The sequence below is a fragment of the Eschrichtius robustus genome, chromosome X (genome assembly GCF_028021215.1).
Source record: "Eschrichtius robustus isolate mEscRob2 chromosome X, mEscRob2.pri, whole genome shotgun sequence".
NCBI classification, from domain to species: domain Eukaryota; kingdom Metazoa; phylum Chordata; class Mammalia; order Artiodactyla; family Eschrichtiidae; genus Eschrichtius; species Eschrichtius robustus.
In genome coordinates, this window is record NC_090845.1 from 18,751,329 (window position 1) to 18,765,487 (window position 14,159).

Below are 14,159 nucleotides of genomic sequence, written 5' to 3' on the forward strand. Positions count from 1 at the left end.
TTAATAACTTCACATATATAAATATGGTACAAACATCATTTGAATTTTAATTATTTCAATTTCTTTTACAATCATTTAGTTTTATTTCAAATGGTAAGTTTTTAATTTTAATATTTGTGTGTGACAGTTTTTTAGACCCATGGAAATACTCGGCCACCTTAGTCACCTGATGTAGCTCCCTTAGACTTTATCTTGTGGGGTCATCTCAAAATTGTCAAGTATGCATCAGTACTTCATTCTTTGAATAATACTAAGGCCAGGATCACAAATGTAATCCTTTTAGTCACTGAGGAGGAGCAGCTGATGAAAGTTTTTACGAAGTTTGAAATTTGACTTGCACAATGTATAGCCCAACACAGTGGTTTTGTTGAATTTTAATAAGAAATATATTAATATTTTTAAATTTTAAATAATTGACCTTTCATATGTTGATTTGTGTAACTTCATGGCATTTATACTTCTAAAGTTATTAAAACTTAAAACTGCATGAAGACTGTAGAATTCTACATATTTTAACTTATTTGTGTGAATGCCTATCTCCTTAAACTGCACTTCTCTAAGCCATGTTTTATTCATCCTTACATCCTTAACACAGATGATTAATATTTGCTGAATCAAGAGAAGTACATCTATTATACATTATCCAATTGGTTTAATATATTCAATATTATTAAACTGTTACTAAATATATTTAGATACATTTAGTATATTTAAAATTTAGCTTCAAACATATTAATATACTTAATATTTAGTAATATTTACCGTTTCCATCCATTACAGTTATCCTTTTAAAATTTATTTATTTATTTATTTATTTATGGCTGTGTTGGGTCTTCGTTTCTGTGCGAGGGCTTTCTCTAGTTGTGGCAAGCGGGGGCCACTCTTCATCGCGGTGCATGGGCCTCTCACTATCGCGGCCTCTCTTGTTGCGGAGCACAGGCTCCAGACGCGCAGGCTCAGTAATTGTGGCTCAGGGGCCCAGCTGCTCTGCGGCATGTGGGATCTTCCCAGACCAGGGCTCGAACTCGTGCACCCCTGCATTAGCAGGCAGATTCTCAACCACTGCGCCACCAGGGAAGCCCTACAGTCATCCTTTTAGATGCTCGAATTGCTCCATCTCTGGCCAGTGAGAATGTCTTCATGTTGGCTTCTGAGTCCTACTGACACAATCCTCGTAGTCTTTAATAGCTTCTTTCTATCTTGTGTCACAGTATAATCCGTGCTCCTCTTGTACAGTTCCTATCCCAGATCTGGTATTAGCCATTTTCCAAGAAGGCTTGGGAAATGGTATTTGAAGACCACCAATTGTGGAGAGTTCATTTATTACTAAATTGGTCATTGTTTCTACGCTTTTTCAGTGGACAGAACTAAGAGAAGCAGACATACATACATAATACATCAAGAGACTCTAAGGTTTTTACCTAACTTCTTATATATGTATCTGCTTTCTCCCATGCTAAAATTACTTACCAATGTCACCAAGAGTGATAGAATGATACTGTCATATAATTGTTCACTTGCTTCATCCTGTAAAACACACACAACAGTTTCAACAAAACAGTAACGGAATAACAACACTACTACCAACAATATGGTTACTGAAAATAGTATAAGATTTTGGTTAACAGTTCTTTTTCTTATATCATACTAGGGATGTACAAGTAGAGTATATTTTAAAGAGACTTGAGATAGTTACTCTGTGTGATTATTCTATCACTAGCAGAATATTCATTTAGATCATATTTACTTTTTTCCTTGAGAAGAATCCCTTTGAAGTTTGAACATTTAATCATATCCTCCGATTCTAGGAAGGTAGGTAATTAATGAAACTTGCATCCATTACAGCTGAAGCTAGCTGTAGAGGCAGCATGGGGAAACTGGGCAACTTCCCAGCTTTTCCCAAATCGTCTCTTTCCAGTGTAATTGTGTTTGAAGTTAATTCTGTAAAATTGGACTCTTCCAAATTCAGATGTAAGTACAAATGCACTTTCCAAATATAAATGTTTTATCTACACCTTGGCTCCTCTGTACACATAACTCATAGTTAATTATTAAGAGTTGACTTTATATGAGTATATAGACACAGATATGATGGTGTTTGTAACAAACTTCTCCTTTGGCACAGAATGGCAAGGCCCAATCCTTAAGTATTTCTATTAGTTTGTGAAATGAATTAGCCCAAATTTAACTTTAAAAATTTTGGCCCAATAAGAATATGTACTTCTTCTGACAAGGTATTGTGGTGAAGTGGCATTACCAAAAGCTATGTTGAGTAAGATTCCTTTTTGTCAAAATTAAATTCAGGGGAAAAAATGACGTGGATTCTCATTCCTCGAAATATGCAGTATTGTGGAATATGGATATTTTTTTCAAAGTTAGATAGCCAAATAATAACTTGTTAACTTTATATTTTAACATAAAACTAATTAGTTTAAAATTTTTAAATGATACAGAGCAACAATAATTCATAGTTAAAATGTATTTATCATTTACTGTATGCCAGATAGTGCTAAGCCATTTATTTCATTTCCTCATTTGATTCTCACACATCCTTATTGGTTTACTTATAATATCATGCCCATTTTATAAATTCCTTGAGTAAACTGAACCATAGAAACACGAAGTTTCTAAGCAAAGATCATTTTGCTATATTACTGCTTATTTTAAGTCTAGCAATTGCAGATAAAAAGACAAATCAGTATTTGAAATGTTGGAAATATTTCAACAAAATACATTTATCACATGTAAAAGTTTAGACAGGAAATGATTATAGTAATTTTTCCAATATTTGTTTTTATATCTATTCAATGTATATTGTCCTTTATTATGTGTGTTTAAAATTAGTAAAATTAGAAAACACAGTTAAGCAAAAATTAAAATATCCCTGTAACTGACCATCAGAGCTAACCAATGTGAATATATTAGTTAAAAGGAATGCTTGATTTTTTAAAATTAATGTATATGTTTCTTTTTTTTAGGATTGTACTGTATATGAAACAGAGAATAAAATTCTTCATGTGGTAAGTATACTTGGATTTATTTTCACCTTCATTACAAAATATGTATTCCTTTGTTTAACTAGCTATTAAGTAAAAAGCTACAGCCTATAAAAAAGTGAGCCCTGTATATTTTATAGGAAAAGTACAAAAAAATCAAAACATAACAGGTTATATTAGTTATAACCATTCTATTGTAACTTAATAGAAAAATGTGACACAGTACTTTAAGATTGTAGTATGTAGCAAGGTTAAAATGCAATAAAATAAAGAATCTAGAGAAAAGGAAATTTGAAATAAGAATTTTTCACTCTTGACCTGTGACAAAAAGAGATCAGAGAAAAGTATTTGGTTGTATAACAGAGATAATTTACCTCTGTTGTCATTTGGATGAAGTACTTCATAAAATAATCAAACTGCCTTTACTCTGATTCTGTGTTCACCAACCTTCTAAATTTTAGCTTGGCCATATTTATTGAATCAATTCATGACTTTGCATGTATTTTATTTTACTACTAGAAATACTGAGTATGAGTACATTATACTTTGTAGAAAGGCATCTTCTTTCTTCTTAATGAAGTTTGCTGCTTTTCTTTTTTTTTAAATAAATTTATTTATTGTATTTATTTACTTTTGGCTGCATTGGGTCTTCACTGCTGCGCACGGGCTTTCTCTAGTTGTGACGAGCAGAGGCTACTCTTCGTTGAGGCGCACGGGCTTCTCATCGCGGTGGCTTCTCTTGTTGCGGAGCACAGGCTCTAGGCGCGCGGGCTTCAGTAGTTGTGGCATGCGGGCTCAGTAGTTGCGGCTCGCAGGCCCTAGAGCACAGGCTCAGTAGTGGCGCGCAGGCTTAGTTGCTCCACAGCATGTGGGATCTTCCCGGACCAGGGCTCGAACCCGTGTCCCCTGCATTGGCAGGCAGATTCTTAACCACTGCGCCACCAGGGAAGCCCTTGCTGCTGCTTTTCTTTGTTAATCCGTTTCGTGGTTGATGCTCATCTGCCCTAATAACTTCACCTCTATTAGAGATGAGTGACAACATAAATAACATTGAAGAGGTTTAGAAATGAATGCAATATATTTACTTCGGCAATTTTGCGTTTCAGCTAGTGAGAATTTAAAGATCTTGTCTGATAATGATTGAGACAGTGGATGGCATTAACCAATCAATTCAGCTCAGAAAGCACTTGTATTTTCATATTATTATTCCACTGCCCTTCCTGGCCTTTTTATGCAAGGATGGCCCAGCCTTCACTAGAAGGTTGTATACTTGTATATTACTTTTCTCACAGTAAGAATTATTTTTTAAAAATAATAAAATAGTATAGTATTCCACTTGGCATGTAATACTGGGATACTTTATTTTTATTTATTTATCTATTTATTTTTGAAGCATAGTTAACTTTACAATGGAATACTTTCTTTGAAACAAAATTTTCAGAAAAGTCTCTTTCTAGGTTTCCTGTAATATAGAAGAAATCACTTGGAGTCTAAAAATCTGTGTCTGAATCCTAGTTCTATCACTTTCTATCTCAGTGACCTTAGTCAAGTGATTTAACATTTTTTGAGCTTTTGCTCTTTTTTTAAGGTAAATTTTAACAATTAAAAAAAAATTACTGAGATAAAATTATGTTAGTTCCAGGTATACAACATAATGATTCAATATTTGTAAGAGACTTTGTTCTTAATATGTAACGTGAGTATGTGTACTCATATAACCTAGTAGAGATTACAGTAGCTTGAGATATGCACTAGAACATAAACCGCCTCAGACCAGACCCAATATCTTTATTTTGTCTGGAGGGTAAGGGAGGCATTTGTCAAGAGGAAGGAGAACTTATCACTTATGAAAACCTGCTCTATCCTAGGAATTCCAGAGGCAATACAAGCATCAGAGTGTTCTTCAATACCTGGGCAAACTGAGATAGCTCAGGAAAGTTGTGAGGTGTGTCTTTTCCTGACATAGATCTCTATTTAAAGTTGAGTAAAGAAAAAGAATGGGAAAGAGAAGAGGAAGTATTCTCTCATATATTAGAAGAAAATCTTTCCCCATGAAGTAAGTTTATTAAGAACATCTATTTAATGTTCTCAATGAGAACTAAAAGAACATTGTTTTATTAAAAATAGAATACCATACTATAAAGAAGGTAAGGCCACTATAAACTGAGCATAATATGGACTAAGAAAACAGTCTCTAAAACTCAGAACATGGAAAAAGAAATTAAACCATGCTGAAAGCAGCAAAAAGCAGACTGGATATTGAAGAAAATTGAAACAGTGAGACACAAGATAAACTTTAATGATGCTCAGATATTTAGTAAATTAATGAAAAGACAAAAAATGAGAGAAGATAATAGCTATAGAGTATAGATTATGGTTAACCCACCTTCAATTAATTGTTAGTTTCTAAGAAAGAAAGTAATAGGAAACAAAGATATAATAGAATAATTTAGAAATAGAAGTAGGGAAATTTGGATTACTCAACAAAGTCAGAAAATGTGTTGGAAAGATAACAGTTTCAACACAAATGAACTTATATACAAAACATAAATAGAACCACAGACATAGAAAACAAACTTATGGTTACCAAAGGGGAAAGGTGGGGGGAAGGATAAATTAGGAGTTTGGGATTAACATATACACACTACTGTATATAAAATAGATAACCAACAAGGACCTCCTGTATAGCACAGGGAACTATACTCAGTATTTTGTAATAACCTATAAGGGAAAAGAATCTGAAAAAAAATAGATATAAATGTGTGTATAGCTGAATCACTTTGCTGTACACCTGAAACTAACACATCATTGTAAATCAACTGTACTTCAATTTAAAAAAAGAACAATTTCAAAATATTTTCTGTAACATTTTACAATTTCTATGGCAAGAAGCAACTTTACATTCATTCAACCAGTGGCAAGAGAGAGGTGTGAGGTTTTGACTTCAAAGAAACAAATTCTAGAGTGTATTCACATATTTACTCTGAAACCCTAACTGCCAGAAGACAATGGAACAAAATCCATAAGCCTTTGAAGCAAAACTGTTTATATCTAACTAAATTATCATTCATAAGTGAAAGTAATAAAAAGATATTTTTAGATCAGCAAGATCACTAAAGGACCATTTTGAAAAGTATACTTGAATATGTTTACCAAATAAATGAAACAAAAGTTGAATTCCAGGATAGGAAGGTTGTGGTAGCAAAGGCCTGAAGGTGAACAACAAAACCAGATGAGATGGTGTCTTAGTTCATTCCTGCTGCTTTAACAAAAATACAATAGACTGGGTGGCTTAAACAACAAACATTTTTCACTCTTCTGGAGGCTAGGCAGTCCAAGATCACGGCACCAGTAGATTTGGTGTCTAGTGAGGGCCTGTTCCCTGATTCATAGAGGGTCTTCACATGGTGGAAGAGGCAAGGGGAGCTCTGTGGGGTTTCTTTTATAACGACTCTAATCCCATTCAAGAAGGCTCCAAACTCATGACCCAATTACCTCTCAAAGGCTCCACTTCCAGATACCATCACACTGGGGATTAGGTTTCAGCATATGAATTTGGGGGGGGAGCGGATACAAACTTTGAGTCTATAACAGATGGAGAGGAATAAAAAAGTATATGAGTTCTAACTACTATTTTTTAAATGAGGGTTTTTAATGATAAATCAAAAATATAATGCAAATATCATTGAATTTATTTATTTTTTAAAGAGACAAGCTCTGTATTTCTAAATTAAACCACGAAGACTACCATTACTTTCCAGTGGCAGTTATCCTCAGAAAACAAGGATTTCCTGTAAAACTAATGAAATACAAATTTTCACCTATCGATTCATAAACACAAATACACACACACATACACACACTACCACACACTAAAAATATCCAAATGCTGGTGAGAATCTGATGAAATTAGAATGGACACACCGTATTGCTAGGCATGTATGTTCATAAAACCTTTTTAAGTTTTAGTCAATTTCAAGGCTCAAAAACATTAATACTGTACTAACATTTATGTAGTGTTTAACATATGCCTTAGGCACTATTTTAAATGCTCGGTATAAACTAACTCATTTGGTCCTCATAACAACCTTATGAGGTAGGTATTATTACTATCATCTCCATTTTACAGATGAGGAAATGGAAGCATAAAGAGGTTAGATGACTTTTGCCAAGTGACACAGTTGGTCTGGCCCCAGAGTCCATATTCCTATACTATCTTGGGAATCTAGTCTAAAAATAAATTCTAAAACGCAATAACGTTTTCTGTAGAAAGAGTTTATAGCAGAATTATATGTAATAATGAAAAATAGGCAATAATAGGTTAATGCTTCAGTAAACTATGGTGCATTCACAGGATTAAATATTCATACTATTTGAAGTTGTATTTGTGAATATATGATTTATGAATAAATTATCCATAAATAAATTTATGAATATACCAAAAATATTTTGTGACAATATTAATGGAAACATTCTAAATGATAAGTAAAAACCAGATTCAAAGCATTATAAACACAGAATAAATCACCATTGAAAATTGAAAAAGAAAATATTCTATATTAATATTTACTGTGTTTATTTGGTAAGATGATAGCTGATTTTTTTTGTTTGTTCATTTCAAGTGTCCTCCCAAGTTTCTTCAGTTAGTTTATGTTACTTTTATAATTTTTCTTTATAAAAGTAAATATTTATTATGTTTATAATCCTGATGGCCTTGAATGGGTAGTTTTATTCTCTACATAGTGAAATAGTCAAAAGAAGCTTGGACAATCCATAGGTTACATTTCCTGTTCAGCTTTTTTATCTTTAAAATTGGAGAGAGTTGTTTATGAGAAAGTAGTAGACTCTGAGGACCAAAAAGCTGGGTAGAAAAGAGGGTTGGTTGGTTTCAGTGGTAGACAGAGATGTCTATTAATATGAAATGTGAGAATGAATAAAAGGAGACTGGACAGCTTGGGTTTCCTTGGAACTTGCCGTTAAATATAATGGAACAGATGGCAGAGTGTGACCGTAAAGGACGAAAGGAAATGCAGATATCAATGTACTATATATCTGAGTGCTTGTCACCTGATGATAAAGAGGAATATATTTCACCTCTCTTGATTTGATATTTCCTTCTCAGTTAGGCTTTGTCGCTGATTACGCGTTCCCTGGCATGCTGGAGCCCATCTGTTTTTGCTCTGCACAGATCCTTGTTTTATACAGGAAATCAGATGCAGGGAATCTGGAGTTCTCTTCAGTTCTGTACCCTGCTTTCTCCTTACTCCCACCTTTCACTACAATCTTTGAATCTGGAGAGAGAAGCATTCCTGAGAAGCCATTTCAGACCGTGTGCTTTAGCAGACTTATTCTGCTTGTCACAGCTCTGCTGCTCTCGCTGGTGAACCGCGAACACTTGTCAGCTTTGATAAGCTCATGGAAATCCCAGGCCAGGCATTGATCATTAAAGTCACATTGTTTAAATCAGATTGTACTGAACTCAAATACACCTTTTACATTAACCAACAGTGTGATCTTGTATATGGCACTTGCTTTGTGCTAGCATTTTACCCTCATCGTTTTTATAAAGATAATGAGAGGAATAAATGAAGTAAATGCCTATTTTATTATTTTAGTGTTAACACTATCTTTTCGTTGTATAGTACTTTACAGTTTACAGGGTATTTTCATGAATGCTCTCTCTTCTCTCTCCTCTCTTTTCTCTCCAAGCTATTTTTTTTCATTACTTATTTAGGTTTGATCATGAATTAGGCTTATTTTGGCTTGTTAACTATTTGTTTTATTTCATGAAAATTTTGTATGTACTTTTTTCCTTCCTATAAGTGTATGCGTTCTTTACTCCTAAGCTCCATTTGGGCTGAGATTATTGTTCCTTCTCTGCTATCTAGACTAGAAATGGCTAAAACCGCATAGAACCAACAGTTAGGTTAAGAGAAGAGCCTGGAGGAGAAAATTAAAAGGTCATTTTAGACTTTGCCCCACCATCTATATCATATCATTTATGTAAGCATAGTTTCCCTCTTCTAATCTCCCAAAACCTTGTGGATGTAAGTACTAGGGCAGCAGCATGCCCCATAATAAAATAAAAGTCATCATATTAATATTTTATCTTTAGAGATTTCTTGAAAACAGTGGTGGTCTAATTACTTTATAAAAATAATCTTATATTGGTCCCTGAAGCTGAAATGGCGGCTTTGCCAATTATAGACTCTTCTCTTAAAGCTGTGATCTTGGGCCATTGCAAACTGAATGTTTTTGTATGGTTCACATTTTGGTTGTAACTGTAGCATTTGAACATACAAATTATGGTCAGTCTCATTAAAACATGAATTCTAATACTGAGTTTTGTAGATAGAAAGCATTAGGATGCTTCTTTATTTTGAAAGTTAATGTGACCCTTCTATTTTGGCCCCCTTCACTGTCTTTGTGGTCAATCTAAAGAAGCACGCTAACTCTATTACTGAAATAGGCATTGATTTCTTGAGTGTCGTATTAGATTTTCAGGTTTTGGCAGTTTGGTGCTTTATCGCTTTATAAATTTTTTAACTGTAAATTAAGTTCTCCACAACTGTTGTCTTGTACAGGAATGAAGGCATCCAGATAGAATATGATGGAGTTAGAAGATGTTTGTCTTTTATGGGACAAAAAAAAAAAATGTGTATATACTAATGGGAATGTAACCACACATAAAAAAATCAAAATAATCTGTTTTCACTGTGTCTTTTTAGTGTGTCTTTATGATTTGGATAGACAGTATATAAGTTGGTATATTATGGATGTTTTTGCTAATATCACATTTGCTGAAAACATTTTGCATTGTAAAATGCTTTCATATTCAGATTGACTCTGAGTGTACAATCCTCGCTCTCAAAGAGTATTCATTTTAGTTGTTGAGTCAAGTGAGTCTGAGTAATGTAATAGAAAGAGCAGCAATTTGAGAGTTAAAAAGATTTTGTGTCCTGACCCCATTCTGGCACTTACTAGCTGTGAACAAACTAAATTAGCCTTTCTGATTACGCTGGGGGATTGGAGTGTCTGTGATTTCAAAGGTCTAAATGCCATAAATCTTTGGTGACTAACTCACAAGATCAGTAGAAAACAGTATGACCACATAAAAGAGAGAGATTGAAGGACTATCTTAATCTAAGACCATTCTTTATGTGATCAAAGACACTATGGATTTTTTAAAACTATAGTAATTGTCACTGTAAATGTAAAGATTTCTTCAAAAAGGTAATTGAATCAGTCTGGAGATGGATATCACACGGTAACTTAAACAAGGGAAGTTTAATCTAAACTAAACTGCGATAGAAGAGTACCGATATAGATGTAAAGAGACTCTAAAAGCATGCCCTAGGACTGGGGGAGAGTGCCCTAGGACTGGGGGAGAGTACCCAAGGAAGAACAGCTTGAGGTGGACACCTTCCCCCACAGAGGGTCAGAAATCATTAGAACAGTCAGGTTGCGGCTTCACTGAGTTGCCTAAACCAGAGCTGGTCCAGACAAGCAGGAAACAACCTTCCAGGATACAGGCAAGTGATGCTGGTAGGAGAGCTCACAGAGAGAGTGGGGTGCTGCCGTGGGTATGAGGCTGAGAGGGCCACAGGATGGTGGTCACTGAGCCCAGGCTGACGCTGTGAGGTCACTGAGGGACTGCATAGTCTGGGCATCACGGATGTCCCCACACACATGTGTCACTGATGGACGTTGTAGCAGAAGCAAGAAAAAGCAAAACACTGCCCAAAGGGAAGAGAAGCCTCCTTCTCCCTGCAGTATCCCTCCAGCACCCTCTACTGGCACAAACTTAACACTGTCCTTACTGTGAAGTAGAAATATTTGAAGAGACCTGCCTGTCATCATAGAGCAGACACTGAAGGGTGAATTTGGAGCTGAGAACCAGTAAACTAATAGCTGGTACAATGCAATTAGCTCTTTTCTCCATAAAATCATATATGGCAACTTTGAATTTCTCTACTATATGTAAAGACATTGCTCCCAGGTCTCTGCTGTTTTTCCCCTATTTGCCCGTAAGCTGTATATATGGTGCCTGGATTTTCCAGAAGCTCATCCAATCATAATGAACAGCTTCACTCTTGCTGTTTGAATCTAAAGTAAAATGAAATTATCTTCCTAATAACCTACATCTTATTCGAGCCACTAATATGTCCAGACCCTTGTTAATCTTGAGCCTGGAAAGTAGTGTGCCCACGAGTGAGTACTCCTCTCATCTGTCTGGGGACTCCCTGCAAGCCTGCCTGGCTCTGCTTCCTGCCCCTGAGAGAGCAGGCAAATAGGGTGGAGACTTTCCCAGATCCAGTTCTGGTTTCCAGCTGACTGTTTCCCTATCAGAAATCAGAGGAGCAATGGAGGCTCTTGTCCCAGCTTTAATTCAGACCAGGATGTCTCAGGAAAGTAGTTGTAAGTTGGAAGTGTCATGGGTCCACTTCTTGCTCATCAATGTAGGTGCACATTTGGGACTGATGTTCTCTCACTGTTTGGTACTGACTTCATCATTCTTAGATGACTATTATTTTAAAGTGTTATTACTTCTTTTCTGTGATCAGGAACACAAGGACAGCATGGTTAATGTCAGTGATGTTAAGGACAAAGCCAAATACATCACCGGAAACACTGTCCCAGGTGGAGAAATCCTTGAGCATAGCAGTGGCATTTGAATCATGGAGCAGATACTCAGTGATTGTTGAATGAATGAATGGCTTAATGAAGCAGTGGTGGTGGTGATTTCTTTCCATTTTGCTAATTGTTTTGTTATGTTTTTTTCCCCACCATCAGAGTTTGAAACCTAAAGGGATTGCAGAGTTTTCCAGGCCTTGTTGGAACAAAGTTCATATGACCTTTATTAATTTGCAAATACAGTTGCTTTCTGAAGCTATTGGAAACTCTTTAATCTTTGCTGTATACAAATATAATTTTTACATGGGTTTAAAGTTGAAATTTTATTCTGTTGTATTAGTTTTTTAAGTTTAAAAAATTGTTTCTATTCAATTCTCTTTACTCATATGAGCAATAAATTCTTCCTGTGTTGGGGAATATGTATGTAGATTAATACTTTTTAATATCAATTTAAATTCTCTTTATGAATTTTACTCTTTCAAATTTACCTGTGATTGTTCACTCTTGTGTCTTTTTTTTAAATTTTTATTTTATGTTACAGTATGGTTGATTTACAATGTTGTGTTAGTTTCAGATGTACAGCAAAGTGATTCAGTTATACATTTATCTATTCTTTTTCCCATTTAGGTTATAATAGAACATTGAGTGGAGCTCCCTGTGCTATACAGTAGGTTTAGGGTACCATTATAATTAGAAATGCAAAATTGCTAGCTCAACAGAGATCTGGCAAGTACTACAAATACTGTATTTCTGAATGAGGCTTATATAATTTAGAGTTCTCACTGTTTAATATGGAATAAATTTGCACTATTTTATAAAAACAAAGCCTCTCTTGTTCACCAAATATGATGCAAATATCATGCTCAGTTGGCACAGAGTTGCATGATTTATAATACTGAATTATACTAACATATAAACCAAACAATAAAATAAAAATATGCTCTGTCCTCTAGACTATTTTAATTGAACTATTACTTATATCAATAACTATTTTAATATGTATACACTATTTATCAAAATTAAACTTTTGTTACTGTTTTCCATGTTACTGATAAGAAACCTGGATTATTTAAGCTATACTTAAATTGTAGCTTTCACATCATTCTTGCCATCTTAAAATGCATATTCATCTGTTTATTATTTCCTCAGTTTATCTTGGTTTTATACTCTTGTCCCTTTTATGTATGTGTATATCTGAAAGTAGAAATTTCCTTTTGTAAAACCTTTTGTTAAGCTTATGAACCTGAGGTTCTTTCCTACGTCAAATGAATGTCTGATTTTTAAATCTAAAGATATTTCCATTCATTTCCTCCAATATACTCAGAAGAATAGCCAGTATTCCACTTATTTAGAAAAACATAAATAAAAATACTTTAAGTAGCTCAATCATGTCTGGCTGAGTGTCCTCTGAGGCTAAGAGGCTAACTTAAGACTTCTTACCTACTCCTTAGCTTTTCACTATTGTTTGTACTTAGAATGCTTTCTACATTTCCTTTTTAAAATACAAAAGCTACAACTTCACATATTAATCTAAAAAGTATCTGATAAATTCAGTGATAATGAAAGAATGCTGTTCAGAGATAATGAAATAATGCTATCTAATTGGTTAGTATATTAATGTAGGGTTGCTGTTTTTCGAATCTTCACGATGACTAAAATGTTGCTTTTATGACTTTTTAAAAACCGCTGTTTATTTTATACTAAACGTGCTATGTTCAGATCTTTTTTCCCCTTAAGAACTTTTAGATTTGAGTGAACCAGCCATACACTATATGCAAACCTATATAAAATATAGTATGTATACAGAACAGAGTATGAAAACGTCCCATTTCTTCCTGAGAATATGCTCTATAATTATATTAATTCATATTTGAAATTAATGTAAACAACTGGAGAGAAAAAAAAAGACAATACCATTAAATCCAGCCCATGACACTCTTCTGTTTTAAAAGTTTCTTAAGGCACAGCTAGCCCTCTCTGTTAACTGCTATTCAGTCACAAATCCTTTGTCACCATTTTGGGTAGTATAAACAGAATCCAGAGGATCAGTTATAATACTCATTGCCATTTTATGTTCCCTTTAACTTTACTAAAGACATATTATTTACTAGGCTTTAATTTAAAATTTAAAAATTTCCTTCTGCTTTTAGAACTAAAGATAAATAGAATTTAAAATCCTTTGGTATTTATATTGCAAAAATAGCAGAAGAATCCCCTTTATACAAGTGGTTACCAGTTATCTTCTCGCTAGGAAAGAGTTGTCCTTTTGCTGTTAAAATTTCAAGTTTTCCCAGAGAGCTGTGTCTTTCATAGTCTCAGATCTACTAGTCCTTATCTAAACTGCATTCTAAATTGCAAGAACACTTGCAGGCTCACCTTATATTTCATTATACTGTGTAGTTTAAACATGTTAATACAACATCCATTTAATACTGACATAGCTTTTAAACAATACAAAAATGAAATTGATCAGAAACAAATGGAGATTTAAGGATGGAAGTAAGAGATGGTAAGCATAATGATTAAGAA

The 14,159-nt window shown here is 34.2% G+C and overlaps 1 protein-coding gene across 5 annotated transcripts in view; it reads left to right on the forward strand.

Annotated features, from left to right (window-relative positions):
- CNKSR2 (connector enhancer of kinase suppressor of Ras 2) overlaps nt 1-14,159 on the forward strand; it is a 257,328-nt gene that overhangs the window by 93,899 nt on the left and 149,270 nt on the right. For all 5 annotated transcript variants that reach the window (XM_068533674.1, XM_068533669.1, XM_068533670.1 and 2 more), the window contains exon 5: nt 2,979-3,020. In XM_068533674.1, the coding sequence (XP_068389775.1) occupies nt 2,979-3,020 (42 nt within the window). The remainder of the gene's footprint in view (nt 1-2,978; nt 3,021-14,159) is intronic.